This window comes from Pseudonaja textilis, chromosome 1, assembly GCF_049901715.1.
Source record: "Pseudonaja textilis isolate UNSWEBS1 chromosome 1, rPseTex1.2, whole genome shotgun sequence".
NCBI classification, from domain to species: Eukaryota; Metazoa; Chordata; class Lepidosauria; order Squamata; family Elapidae; genus Pseudonaja; species Pseudonaja textilis.
Window position 1 is genome coordinate 207,224,859 of NC_141990.1, and position 14,966 is coordinate 207,239,824.

General features: G+C 37.7%; 1 protein-coding gene across 5 annotated transcripts in view; it reads left to right on the forward strand.

The window, feature by feature from the left end:
- Positions 1-14,966, forward strand: part of ZRANB3 (zinc finger RANBP2-type containing 3) — a 60,028-nt gene that overhangs the window by 43,681 nt on the left and 1,381 nt on the right. For all 5 annotated transcript variants that reach the window (XM_026714608.2, XM_087920325.1, XM_087920324.1 and 2 more), the window contains 6 exons: positions 1,284-1,433; positions 3,575-3,666; positions 5,340-5,441; positions 7,831-7,976; positions 11,862-12,005; positions 13,853-14,252. In XM_026714608.2, the coding sequence (XP_026570393.2) occupies positions 1,284-1,433; positions 3,575-3,666; positions 5,340-5,441; positions 7,831-7,976; positions 11,862-12,005; positions 13,853-14,252 (1,034 nt within the window). The remainder of the gene's footprint in view (positions 1-1,283; positions 1,434-3,574; positions 3,667-5,339; positions 5,442-7,830; positions 7,977-11,861; positions 12,006-13,852; positions 14,253-14,966) is intronic.

The window sequence follows — 14,966 nt, forward strand, 5'->3', positions numbered from 1 at the left end:
GGTTCTCTAGAACTGGTCAGAATCTGCTGCAGGCCACGTTCAACCTCAGATACCTGAAAGGAAATGTTGCTAGTAGGAAAAAAGTGGGAACAGTACAAAAGCTAAATTCAATTGAATTGAAACCTAAAATAATTACATTTAGTTTTAACAAAGTATTGCTAATGAGCAGCATGGTGGCCTACAGGTGGAGCTCTCACCTCACAATCAAAAGGCTGTGAGTTCGCTCCTAAGTAGTGGCAGATAGTTCTTTCTCTAAGAATAATGAGAACTCCTTATAGGCATCAGGAAGGGCATCTGGACAGTAAATGCTCAACTCCATTCAGTCACCCCATCTCCACCCTGATGATTACAGGGTTGTTATAAGGGGGAAAAATGCCAATATGAGTATTTTGCAAATATTCTATAATTACCCTGTCTGTGACATTTAAACAGTTCTATGATAATTCTTGGAGGTTTGAACAGGGAGATGTATACGTAGCATATGCAATTGTTCATTTAGCATATGCAATTGTTATTTATTCAAATGTTAAATCTGTGGAAGTACCAAAGCATAGCATTGCTAGATGCTACAGAGGTACTAATGGATGTAAAGAAAGTAATTATAAACAGTTTCAGTCTTTATAAATATATTAATACAATTAATAACTGGGTATTATCGAAGGGAATTTTAACAATGTTAGTTTATAGGTTTTTTTCACTTTTTTATTTTTGTCACATTTTTCTTATACTTTTGCTTTTTTAATTTTCTTTTTTTCTTGTTGTTTTATTATAAATAGTGATGATATCAATATTAATACATTTAAAGTGTTACTGAGCTCTTTAGTTATATTTTAAGATGGCATAATAAATAATTCTAGACAATTAATGAAATAAAATATTTCAAATTGTATTATAATGGAAACTCTTTATTTAGTGTTGTTATTCTTTTTCCACTGTATCTTTATCAGCCTTTTTATTTTATGTAGCTTTTTATTCTATTCTTTTAATTTTTTTAAATAAACTTTTTAAAAAATTGCTAGATGTTTGATGACTAGGCTGTTATTTTTGTACCTTAGCCGCTGTGTATGAACATAAGAGAAGTAATTTTGCAGGCATATATCCTGTTTTTCTTTAATTTGAGAATCATCTATATAATTACATATTTTAACTACAATTAACTACTATTCTCTTGAGAACTAAGTAATAGTTATAACAGAAACGTACCTTAGCATTTATGTTAGCTTTTCTTTCCCAATAACATAATTATATAATTGTTATTCCTTCTTGCTTTTTAACACCCATAGTTATACAAAAGGAAAGTCAAATTGATTTTCTCTCTGGTGAAAGTGAAGATGGAAATGCAATAAAAAATAACATACAACTTAATGGTATTGAGATGACCAAGGAAGAAACAAAAAAGAAATTGGATTGCTGCAAGCAAGAACTCAAAGAAGGTAATAAATATTGCCTTCCTTCTGGCACTAATTATTACATGCTCATGAACGTGTAAATCTAAAAGTTTGAGAATTATCAGCTCTTCCCACAGTGATCAGTGTGTGTATAACATTTGCAAAAAGTTTAAATGGTGAGAAAATTTCTATCTAGTCTGAGAGTTTGGAGCCAATTTGGAGTGGAATTGGAGAATGAGAGGAAGGGGAAGACTTGGTATATTAGCGGAAGTCAACTTGTTCAACATTGGAACATACAACTGCAAAGGATAATGTAAACACATGTTGATCCTTCCTTTCCTCTGTTATTGAACACAGTGCTTAGAAAGACTTACACAATGCCCTCAGGACATTTTGGAGACAATGGCAGGGCTATAGTTTGTATTCTGGGAATTTAGACGATGCAAGAAAATGTCCTATTGGAAAAATCTTATTTGTCTACCAAAATTAACTTGATTAACATAGTTGCCTCTCTATAACAAGATTATACTTTAAAACAGGGGTCGCCAACCTTTTGGACCTCAAGGACCACCAAACTCATAATTTTAGATCCCAGGGACCAGTAACTGGTTCTGTGGGCGTGGCCTAATTTGTGTGTGTGACTTGGTGATCATGTGATTAGTTGGGCATTGCTTGTATGTAAATATTATAAATATTTATATAAATATTGAATTTTTTATTAAAAAAAGAGCAACTTTTACCCAAAATCAGGCAAAGCAGGCAGATTGAGTTCCTCACAGAATCATTCAGTGATCTATCTATCTGCCATCGGCTAGCTCAGTCTCTCAGATTTGCTTGCCATGAGTCTGCACTGAATTTGCTTGCAAGCAAACCTTCAGTCCTAAGGGAGGTTCGGCTGTGCTTAGCTAGACAGCAAGAAATCCGACCATTTCCTGTTTCCTAGTTAATCTAAATTTCCTGTCACAGCAGAACAGATGATGGTCGGAAAAAGGAAAAATAGCAACTTAGCAGACAAGTTTGCTGGGTAAGGAGTGAATGGGCGGGGAGGGTTCCCTCGGGCCATGTGGGTGGCGCAGCCTTGTGTTTCTGCACAGCCTGGATTAATTGCTTTGAGGGGGTACCCTGGGGGTGAGATTTCTCTGCGGCCCACCAAAATTTTCTCACGGCCCACCGGTTGGCGATTGCTGCTTTAAAAAATATCACAGAATATTCATCTGCTTAATTAGAAGTGAGCTCTAGGTCGTAACTGCACTAGAAACTGAGAGACTCTGAGTTCTAGTTCTGCCTTAGGCAGGGAGTAGGTGACTTTGGGCCCATTGCTTATCCCTCAATGCTAGGAAAAAGGCAGCAGCAAATAATTTCTGAAAATGTTACCAAGAAAACTGCAAGAACTTGTCCATGGAGTTCAAGTCATAAAAAAATCACCAAAACTAATTTACATACAGGTTTAATACATACAATTGGCTTTGGACATAGTCACATAAGGATGATGTGCTTTGACACATCAAAGTGATATATAATAGTAAAAATATTATATAACATCTTAATTTATTTCCAATAATAATCTTTTACCTCCTCAGAACACTGCCATAGGAAAAAAAAACAGGAGCTGTGTTTTTGGTATATCTAGGGCTTAAAGGATCCTTGCAAATAAGAATTAGAAGCTAGATCTGGATCTAAGTTTAGATCAATTCAATTCAATATCTACTACAATAGAGTATTGTTGCTCTCTATTTCTACTGGAAATTCTAAATTTGAGATAGAATTAGTTATATTATCCTTATTTCTTGAATAAATGAAAAGATCCAACACTGGCCACTTAATATAAAGATATTTCCCCAAATATTTTTTCTCATATGATTTTGGTGAGAGTTAGGCCTCATTTAAGTTGTTTTAGATACAGGTAGCCCTTGCCTTACAACTATCATTGAGGCTGGAACTTGGGTTGTAAGCATTGCAGTGATAAGTTGAATCATCAGGTTACATAAATCTGTCAAGTATTAAATAACTCCTGTGCCACAACAGACTAGGTAGGATCTAAGGATGTAGTTGCTTCCTAGGAAATATCCTGGTAAATCAGGTGGAACGTGCTTGTGCAATGGCATGTTTATTATCATAATTGTTATAAAGAGATGAGGGTAAAAAATTGTTAAAATTTTTATTTAACAAATCATTTTTATTTACAGAGTATTCAAATGATTCAGAATCCACCCTAACATATCACGGTCTAATGTTCTGTGCAAGTAGGAATACCGACCGGATTCATGTCTACACAAAGGTGGGGAATTAATTTTGGATTCAAAGAAGCACATGTAGAATTCTGATTGGTACAATAGTTTCTATTTCTTTTGCTCATGACTTTTCTATGCCCTCTAAAAAAGCATTCATGAAGGATTGTGAAACTATAGGTCAAGGGTCTTCAAACTTGGCAAGTTTAAGACTTGTGGACTTCAACTCTCAGAATTCCTGAATTAACATGACTGGAAGAGGAATTCTGGGAGTTGAAGTCCACAAGTCTGAAGACCCCTGCTATAGGTTGTTGAATAGAACTATATCAAAGAGGCTGAGTTTTGAGGGACATATAAGTTAAAAGGGGTTAATGGAAACTGAGGAGAGAAGTTGCGCAAACGTACTTATTTTTTGCTGTTGGGGACACCTTTCTCTAGGTTCCATCAATTCTGTGGCTTCTCACTGAGTCATTCTCTTTTAAGATTGACCATTGGATATTGCAGTGTCAACCATATTACTATGCCAATTTAGCTAGCATTCCATGATATGTCAATACAATCCACTATGAATACTGGCTTTCTACCCATTCTTGCCTTCCCCCTCCAGATAATGTAATTTTCAACCTAACTGGGTTAGTTGTTGCTTGGAATAAGCAGCACCTTCCTATGATGTTATCACATCCTCAGGACATCTGTCTCCCGGGAAGAGACATTTCTTCAAAGCAGATATGAAGCTCCAACCCCTACATGATGAATTGCTCTAGGACTTCTCTTTTCTCCTCAGATACTACATTTGTATCTTCAGATTTTCCCATGTTCCAATTCTGTTGTCATTGTATTACATCTGCCTTATCATTATTTAACATTCAGGCTGAATTTTCAGAAGGCATAAATTAAATGTCTCTTGAGATCTTGATACAATTGGCTTCTCCATTTATTTTGTTGCCAGATGCTCAGGTGGGAAACCAAATACCTAATTATTCTTTGTATTATTCCATTTCTGTGGTGAGCAGGTTTCTTAAATGGAACAGTTTCTTAAGGCTGGAAGTCCAGTCATCTTCAGCTAGTAGATGACGCTGTTTACAAGCTGCAAGATTTGTAAACCTTGTCCTTTGAAAGCTAATCTACGAATTTGAGCTGTGTCTAGAAGGATAGTTTTGTTATGGGTTGGCAAACAACAGTCCTGTAGATCAGCACCCATTCTATGGAAAGACTTCTATCTTTCTTTGTGACTTCCTTTTCTGTCAGGAAGCTACATCGCTTCAGTCACCTAGTAGACAATCTTTAGAAAACTTTATTCAATTTGCATATGATTATCATGCCCTTCTCCAAGTAATAAACTAGATCATGCATGTGAATTACAGATTCCAACGAAAGAACCAGTTATTTATCTATGACATCTATCATAGGTATCCTATCATAGATATGCCCCACTTGTGATCAAATGATATTAATGTCAATTTTGCTGTGTACGCCTTTGGCAAATGAGAGGGTTTAATGTGAGGTGTGTTGAGTACAAAAAGTGGGTTGCACAACAAGAAGTCCGTATTCTACAAGTTTCCACATTGCACACAGGGAAGTAATGTGTACTCAGAGATTTAATCCCTGTGACAGATGGCCACTTCACTTACATGTAAATAACTAGTTCTTCCTTGAAACCATTAGCAGACTGAATAACTTCCTGATCTAAGATATATAGAGTGTTTGTTATTTGATTATCCAGGATGGAGAGCCTCTCAGATGCAATTTCATTCCACTTGATATAAAAATAGGCAACTGGGAAGATTTACCAGTGTGTTTTCAACAAAAACAGAACCGTACACTGGTAAGTTTAATTCCATGATTCTTGATTAAGCTACAAATAAAGCCCAAAGCATATATTTTGAGTATATTGACCTAAATTGATTTCTAAAATGTTTTGGTTGTTTAGTGATACCTATTTCTTCCTTTTTCTTTTTTTTTGTACAAGGACTAAATTACTTAATTTCATACGTACTCACAATACTTACTCATGCTTTTCCCTTTCATGGTAAGTAACATTATGCAAGGCCCAGAAGAAGAGGAAGAAATAATATAGAACGGCATGGAATTGGGAATTGGGAATGGAATACTTTATTTCGCCATGTGATTTAGACACAAAGGAATTTGTCTCTGCTGCAGAGGCTCTCAGTATACATGCAAAGCAACAGAGTAATAATGATCATAACGTTGATACCAATAAGAGGAGTAAGCAAAGGAATATAAAAGCTTAAGTTAATAAAAGGAAGGAAAATGAAATTAAATGTTGTTTATACTAACATCACGAACTGTTTCCACACATTCCTATGCCAAATCGTTTCAGTGGCTTGAAATGTTTCACCTCTTGTCTTTTTTTAGGATCTCATCCATTCAGCCTCAACTTCTCAGCCTTCATCACCTCTTCGTGTTCACACTTCCTGCCTGTATTTGTTTAATAATTCAAGCCTATTACATTCTCTCTGTATGTACAAACCACTTTCATGTATTTCTTTCGTACCGATCACTCACTTTTGCATTGACTCCCCATTTATTTTCATCTGTCTCTCCTTGCTTCTTGTAACCTGTTTGCATCGTATTTTAACTTCAATGCTTTTCCTAAAATACTGACATTTTCATTTAAGAAAATAGACAGAAGCACATTGTTATACATACCTTCTTTCTTTTTTGCTTTTACTTCTTTTGACAAACATTCCCATGATAGACTATGTATTACCCATTACCTTTCTACCAGCGGAGGTATAGCTTGAAAATTTCATTTCCCTATTTTTCTGATATATGCTGTAAAAGTACACAACTTCATTTACTTTACCACTTCAGCTTTTAGCCATTTACATATGACTTCAATTTTTTATTTGCCTTCCCTGTCAAACAAATTACTTTGCTCTTTGAGAAAGTAATGGTCAGATCTGTATATGTCAGTGCTACACAATCTCGTATTGTTTTGCAAATAATTCACCTTCTTAGCCAGTATAACAATATCTGCATGCGTAACCACCTGCACGTTTGTGTTCCCAGCCACTATCTCAAGATTTCCTTATAATTTACCCATTAAATAAATAAACCAAAAGAACATCAAGCATCCTATGTCTTATTTCATGCTTGAGGTTGAACCATTGGCTGAGTTTTTTTTCCTTATTGTCATATATGATTTACTACACAATTGCATTGATTTAATTGATGTAATTAACTGTTTGAATCTGACAGAACGTACAAAAACTTACAAATATTTGTTTCTGAAAACCCAAATGAGGCTCTAGTGGATTTCCCCACCCCCTACCCCTTTGTATTGCAAGAACCTCTGAAAAAAGAGAAGTGTTGATTGCTGCAGTCGTCAGCTGCTCCTGTATTACAAAGCAAAATATAAAATAATAGGTGCCAATTAATAATTTATGACCAAGAGTATGTATGTACAAGGACGATAAAGCCTTTTCTATTCTCAGAGGTGTCAAGAGACACACTAGGAATACACAGGAGTCTTTCTGCTAAATGCAAACACTAACATTTGTACAGTGCACACAAGGCTCACACCCTTATAATGGAAGATCATTTCTAGTTGAAGAGACTGAGGCTGAGAAAACAGTTTGGTTAAGGTAACATCGTGTAATAAATGTTTGAGAAAGACAGATTTTGAAGAGAGAAATTCTTGCTTGTCACCCAATATCGACCAACTGGGCTATGTATCTATATCCATGATTGAATGGATGTATATATTTGCTAACCTCTAGCATGATCAAGGCAGGATAATCTATGGCTGTCCAACTGTTGACAAGCATAGCTCTTAGCCTGCTGATTGAAATGGATGGGAAAAGAAATCTATCAAGAGAATTTAAGTTCTGTGACCAAGTCCTACACTAACGCTCATCTGCTTCTCTTTCTCTCTGCTGTGATTTGTGATGAAATAGTGGAGGTGGGGGCTGGCTCAGTAGACATTTTCTGACCTACAGAGATTGGATGTTACTGAGTTCTCCACCCCTTCTGGGGTTCCGTATCCCATCAATACTGAGGTTGCTGCTAATACTAAGAAAAACTTCATTTACCTTGGAAACAGTTCAATGTTTGTACAGGTAAATGACACGCAGAGCATGTCATTAGCTGAAATGATTTTAAAACCCATTGCTCTCTATTGGGTGTATGTTTCAAAGTAATATCCTCACAGTTTTAACGAGTAATTATTAGGAATAACAATTCTTTTCTAGATACTGAGGTTCGTCAGAGAATGGAGCAGTCTAACAGCCATGAGACAGAGAATTATCAGAAAAAGTGGCCAGATTTTTTCTAATCCGGTTCTTGCTGCTGAAGAAATACTGTCTAAACAACAAGCCAAACTCACCAGTACCAAACGGTGTGTGCTGCTAGCCTCTTCTCTACTCTGGTCTAAGTATTACGTCTCAAGCACAGTTATATTGCACTTTTGTCATGATGATGTTAAAGGAAGTCACGATCTTTCTTCTTTTTAAAATGTCTTTGCATCCAAGATGCTTTTCAAATTGTTGGAAAAAAAAGATCAACAGTAAGTGCTTTTCCCAACAATAGTGGAAGGTTTCCTTCGTAAGGTTTGCATTTCCCAATTGCTCCACTTGACATTTTTCACAGTCTTATCACCAGTTCTCCCAGGAGCTGTTCAGATCATCCAGTAGGGGGAGGTGCTTCAGTCTCTGCATGTGTAGGCTGGGCTTAATTTGTGGAACGCTCCTCCTCCTCCACGGGACTCCTCCCCAGCATTCCCCAGTTTTTGGCTCAGCCTCGTAAGGGATAGGCAGTGCTTTTTCATTACTCCTTGGCCAAAACAGGAGAATTTCTCTTTTCAAGTTTGGAGACAGTCAATTCATCTTTCAGGTTCTCTCAACAAATTGCTTAATGATCTACCGATGCTGCCTTTTCCATCTGGCCATCGGTGATCGCTGTATCGGGAAGTGTTTCTCGCGCCCAAAAGCGGAGGGAGGCCTCGGCTTCGTTCCGTGTCCCAACCACTAGCCCTACCCTTGCCATAGTGATAGCTGCGTCGTTTTAACAAACAAGCGGCGTGGTTTTGTTTCTCTCGCTCGCAACTGAGTTGTATTGCTGTTTTCCCCCCAGAACGCTGCTTTGGGGTGAAGGGCTCAAACGCCTGGTTGTTTTCACCCCTCCCAGCTGTTTAGTCCTAAGGGAAAGCTGTCTGGAATTAATCCCTTCTCACGGTGGGAGATTGCTGCTGGTAGCATGCACCAAAAATAACTGCCGGTTGCCATTTTGTTGTAAGTGGACTGCGTGGCTGTGCTGAGTGCGAATCTTCTGTAGATTGTGTGAGGTAATTCTTATTCCCGATCAGAGGGTTTTATCCAAAAACCCCAAGGAATTATTGCAACCTCATTTTTAAACCATATTCAAGGCCATTTGTTATTCTTGTTGTTGGCTTAACCCTCATGACATTTTTCACAGTCTTATCACCAGTTCTGGTCTTGCTGTGAAAAGCTAAACTGGACAATGAAATGCTATTAGAAGAAGGGTTGGATGGATTATGTTCGCCATTTTGGGGTGAGATACCATCAATATGCAGATGATACCCAGCTTTAGATCTTTACCCCAGGCCTTTGAGTGATGCTACAGACATCCTATCCTAATGTCTGGAGGACTGGATGGGGCAGGATGGGCTCTTGACTCCATCCTACCAAGACAGAATGGCTATGGATATTTGAACCTCTGAAGAAAAGGTTCTTCCATCTCTAGTTCTGGGGGGTCCTCCTACCCCAAAACACCAGGTACACAATCTGGGGGCCTCTTAAACTCACAGCTTCTGCTCAAAGAGCAGGTTGCACCCGTAGCTAGAAGGGCCTTTGCACACACCTTGGTGCACCAGACCAGATGGTGCACCAGTTGCCCCTATACTGAAGTGGGAGAGGCTCTGCTCAGAGTAACTCATGCCCTTGTGACCTCTCGCTTAGACTATTGTGACACGCTTTATGTGGAGCTGCCTCTGAAGAGCAATTGGAAATTTCAACTGATGCCCAATGTGGCAGTGCGGGTAGTCAATGGTGCCAGACATGCAGCACACATAGCACCACTTTTGCATGAGATGCATTGATTGCCGATGTGTTTCCAGGTGCAATTCGTGGTGCTAGTTGTCAGCTTTAAAGCCCTGCATGACTTGAGACAGGTCACCTGAGGGATTTCCTTTTTTCCCAAGAGTCTCTACTCATCCAACCCAATCTAGCAGAAGGGGCATGCTGAGGATCTCATCAGCAAAATAGTGTTGGCTGGCAGGGACCAGACAAGGAGCTTTTACTGCAGTGGCTCCAGCTTTATGGAGATGAGAATCGTTCCAACCTGGTTAGCCTTTCGTAAGTCCTTAAAATCCTGGCTATGTTCCCAAGCCTGGATATTGATAGCGTTAAGAATCCCGTTTCCTGGCTGTGTTGTTAACTTGCCAAGTATCTTGCCTGATGTGCATATTTATTTTGCGTGTTTTTATATATTTTTTATAGTTTTAAAATGTTTTTAAAGTCCTAATTGTAATGCATTTTTTGAACTGTAAGCCGATGATTCATTGACTTGAAATGGGCTGCTATAGAAATTGAATAAATTAAAAAAAAAAATCTTAACTAAATAGAAAAAAAAACTTTTTTAAAAATCTGGTCCTGGTCCTAGGACTTTGAAATCTCATTCTTGCTGTTGTATGTATAGACCCCACAGATTCTACATGGGCTGCTGTTAATAATCAAGTAACAGATCATCACTCAATATATTTGCACAGTACAGATGTAACTTTTTCGCCACATATTATGGTGAAGAGCTTGTGTGAAGCAAATGTTCTACAAATATATCATTTCTTTTTCCAGATTTGAGTGCTAAAACATAATTGCGAATAGAACATAAATAGAACAAGCTAAAATAATGTTTAGAGAAATTAAAAATCTTGAATCCATAATCACTTAAGATATAAAAATTAGAAACTCCTCATATTGTATTTTTCAGTTTGGGGTTTTTAAAAAACTTTGTTTATAATTCAGAATTGAGCAGAAAGGGTGGGGATATAGTTATAAACCTTCAAAATATTAGCAAAGCTTTCTAATTTTCACTCACCAGGCTGCTCCAGCGATTGTTTCACCCTGCCCACGTACCTCTGTCTTAGTCTGTCCTTTATTTCGGCAGTTTTGAAGCTCAGCTGAGGTGTGGCACTGCACCTCAGCTGTTTTACTCACCGGCATTGCAGTGGAAAGTAAGATGTAATGCAGTAAAATGATGGTTTTGTAATGTGCTGCACGCGCCCATTGTGAAACCAGTAGAAGCCCACCACTGTCGTTCTCTAACAGGAATAAAATTTTAAAAAATAAGTTTTACCACCCAACTAGGTTGCTGAAACAAAGGTAAATAGAATATTTCTGAATGTTGAGAATTTGTGGAATCCATAATTTAGTTTAGTTTAGTTTATTGTCATTGCACCTCGTACAACAAACTTGCCCTCTTCAGTGTACATTATAACTATAAAAATAAAACACACATCCTTCACATTCTATACAATTGAATTGAAAACCCCTGATATTGCATTAATATTGCACTATACAGTAGAATTCAATATATATACAATATGCTGTGGGATATAAGCTGTTTTTCAGCCTATTTCTCCTTGATTTTATTATCCTGTACTGTCTGCCAGATGATAATAGTTAAAAAAAAAGGGATTCCCAGGATAAGATGGATCTTTGAGAATGTTTTGAACTTTCTTAAGGCAGCGGGAGCTATAAAGCTCTTCCAAAGAGGGGAGAGGGCAACCAATGATCCTCTGGGCAATGATGTTAATTCTCTGGAGAATCCTGTCTACCACTGTGCAGTTGGCAAACCATACACAGATGCAGTAAGTTAAAATACTTTTTATGGTGCAGCGGTAGAAGGTCACCAGCGGGTTTTTCATTCAGTTCATAGTTCATATGCTGAAAACTAATTTCTGGCTTCCATTCATCCAGAGAAAAACCTTGTTCTGAAATACAGTATCTGAAACTACTGTTTTACACATAGCTCCTTCCCAATAGACTATGTTGCAAATTTTGTGAGAAAAAGATGCATCCAGAAACTAAAATTTGTTTCCTTGTAAGCCATCCTTATCTAACATTAACGTTTTAGAAATAATTAATCAATGCTGTAGTTTGCCCTTGGCAGAAAGGGATCACCTTGTGGGGGCCATCTGTTTGCAAATGCTGCATCTCGGTTTTTAGCCCTTGCTCAAAGCTAAGAACAGTGTTTAATATTTTAGGTACATGACAAAAGAAGACATTGCCAGAGCTTCGCTAACAAAAGCTGACAGCAGTGGCGGTAGCGTTCGTATAATCACCAAAACATCCAGAGAAGTTATAAGAGCTCATGGATCTTCTGTTGGAAAAGACGACCATTTTATAAAGTAAGTTTAGTTGTGCTTGAGAGAAGAAAATAGACACACTGTATGACATTCTAATAAAGCGCTTTTTCTTTTCTGTTCAATTGTGTCCAGTTCTCAGAGAATGCCTGGGCAGGTCCCTGCAGTTTTCTTGGCTAGACTTTTCAAAAGTGGTTTGCCAATGCCTCCTTCCAAAAGCCGTCAGAAAGTGACTGGCCAATATCATCCATCTGGCTTTGTGCCTAAAGCAGAACTAGAATTCATAGTCTCCCAGTTTTTAGCCTGATGCCTTAATCCATACACCAGATTGGCTCTCTAATAAAGCACTTAGATCTGTGAGTGAGATACAGCTATATTAAAGAAAATAAGCTGAAAGTTATACACAAAAACATTGAAAGTATTTTCAGAGAAGCAATTTGTGGTGTCTCTTGGAGCCCTCATCTGATAAAATGAAGTACTAGCACACTGCATTTTTTAGCGGCAATGCTATCAGTTAGAAAATACCTTCCTATGAGAAACTTTCCTGATGTCTGTTATATTTTCAGCACGTGATGAACATGTTTCTGATCCCTCTGGTATTTAAACTTCAGTAGACATTTTTGATTCTGGTATTCAGCCTGCAGTTGACAACAACATTGGATATGTTACCTCTTTTTGGTAAAAACAACAACAACAAAAACTAGCCAACTGACTTGGGCAATTTGTCTTTAAAAAACTAGAATAACAGTTGTTGTGTTCTTTGGTAACAGGATCATCAGCTATCATAACCTTTCTCTTTCTGACTTCTTTGTACAGGAAAACATTTTTGGCCTCTTGTCTTTTCTATTCAGTTGATCCTTTGCTGATTTTCTGCAGGAGCCTTGTATTGTAATGTCTTTTTGTAGATCAAATTTAACTTGGATTCAATCTGCCTAGAAATCGGTATTCTGTTAGAAAACATGTGTAAAATAAGGCTTTAGTTAAAGAGTTATTTGATTGAATCATTCCTTGCTATACTGTGATAAGCTTTGTACAGCATAAACATGCAACATTTTAAAGGATGAGCGCTACGCTTGATTTTCAAAGGGCATGTTAGGAACGCCATAAATATAAGCAAAGACAAAGAATGAATATATTCTAGTCCAAAATAAAAAATGCTTAGATTTAATTAAATAGGGGTATATGGATATTTAATAATTTATGTTCTCCCATTTCACAATTAAAAAATACATTTTGGCAGGAAACCTGAGGATTTTTCCAAAGGCAGCCAACATAATATGTGAATCATTGTCTATTTCTAGATTTTATAACTTGCTTGGGACCATCTTCAGTAATGGTGATGTTGTTATCCGTTCAGTCGAATCTGGCTCTTGGCAATTTTGTAGGCCAGGTCTCCACATCTTCTGATCTTGCGCTATTTCTTTGAGTTGTTCTGTGCTCCGCCAGCTTTGATGGTGTCCAGTCACTGTTCTTTGGCAGCCTGGTTTCCTTTTGCTGCTAACTTTTCCAAACGTAATTGCTTTCTCCAGTGAATGGCACATCATTGAAAGAGGTTGGCACAAATATTTCAATCTGAGGAGGTTGCAATTTAACTAATGTTTTCAGTCTTTTTTTGGGAGGGGGGGCAGATATTGATAGGGTCATAATGGGAGATAGGAGGTACAGCATCCATTTTCTTACTTAAATCCATTGGCCCTTCTTTGTGCATTTATTGTTCAACCATTTTGTTACTAAATTCCAGACTCATAATCTGGGGCTGCTCAAATGAGATGACGGAGTAGATTGGTCTGCAGATTGCTTACTCCTGTCCCAGTGAAACAGTGGAATACAAACGTAGAAACATAATCTAGGCATTTATTCATTTATTTATGGTATTATCGTTTCTGTTTTAGGTTGCCTTCAGAAGATGGGAGTTGCCCAGATGCCAGTTTAATTTCTGACCAGATTGTTGCTGTTGAGGAATGTTCATCAAGCAAAGGCTATTTACAGGCGGTCGATAATGAGGGGAACCCACTTTGCCTAAGCTGCCAAAAGCCAACAATCCAAGTTGAGCCAAACTCAACATATACCGCCTGGGACACACGATTCTGTTCTCTTAAATGCCAGGAAGATTTCTTCTTCTACACCAATAATAGTTACCTGAGAACTAAAGTTTTTGAAATAGAACATGGGGTTTGCCAGTTATGTGGGTGGAATGCCCAAGAACTCTACCTTTGTCTCAGAGATGCCCCAAGGAGTCAGCGCAAGGATCTTTTGGAGAAGTCTTGTATGTCCAAACTTCCTTTCAAACAGGTGAAATATATTGCTGGAGTACAGGAAATTGTTCTATGATGGATGGACGGTTTTAAAATATAGGGGAACTTTTAAAAAAAAGTATTTTGGAAGAAGCCATTTGATTCCTTTCTGATACTCATTAAAAGAAGCCTTTTTTCAGGCTTCCAAAAACCCCGGAAGTAAGTTGCGGTTGCTTGCAGACATCCATACACAAAGGTTAATGCCAATTCCTAAAATAGCCAGTGTTTCCTCTAGGAGTGGGGTCTCCAACCTTGGCAACTTTAAGACTTGTGGACTTCAATTCCCAGAGTTCCTCAGGCAGCAAAGCTGGCTGAGGAACTCTGGGAGTTGAAGTCCACAAGTCTCAAAGTTGCCAAGGTTGGAGACCCCTGCTCTAGGGAGCCTTAACTTCCTTCTTTACTTCTTTGAATAAAAAGGACTTGCATGCGTGAAGGTACTTTTTTCTGAATTATTTTCAAAGGCCGAACAATTACTTTAAAACTATTTTCATGCAAAACTGCTATTCATGCAATGAAGTAATTAGACTGCATGGTTATTGGTATGCCGTAAATGTTATGAACATTCATTATCAGGCCTAAGCATTCAAAGAATGAAAATTGTACTATTCAAACAGCTTGTTACTTAGCAAGACTGGCTGCTCTTCGAACACAGCAGATGTAAGCATGGTAACTGTAGTCTTAATCATATTCCTTCGCAAAATGAATTCAATTT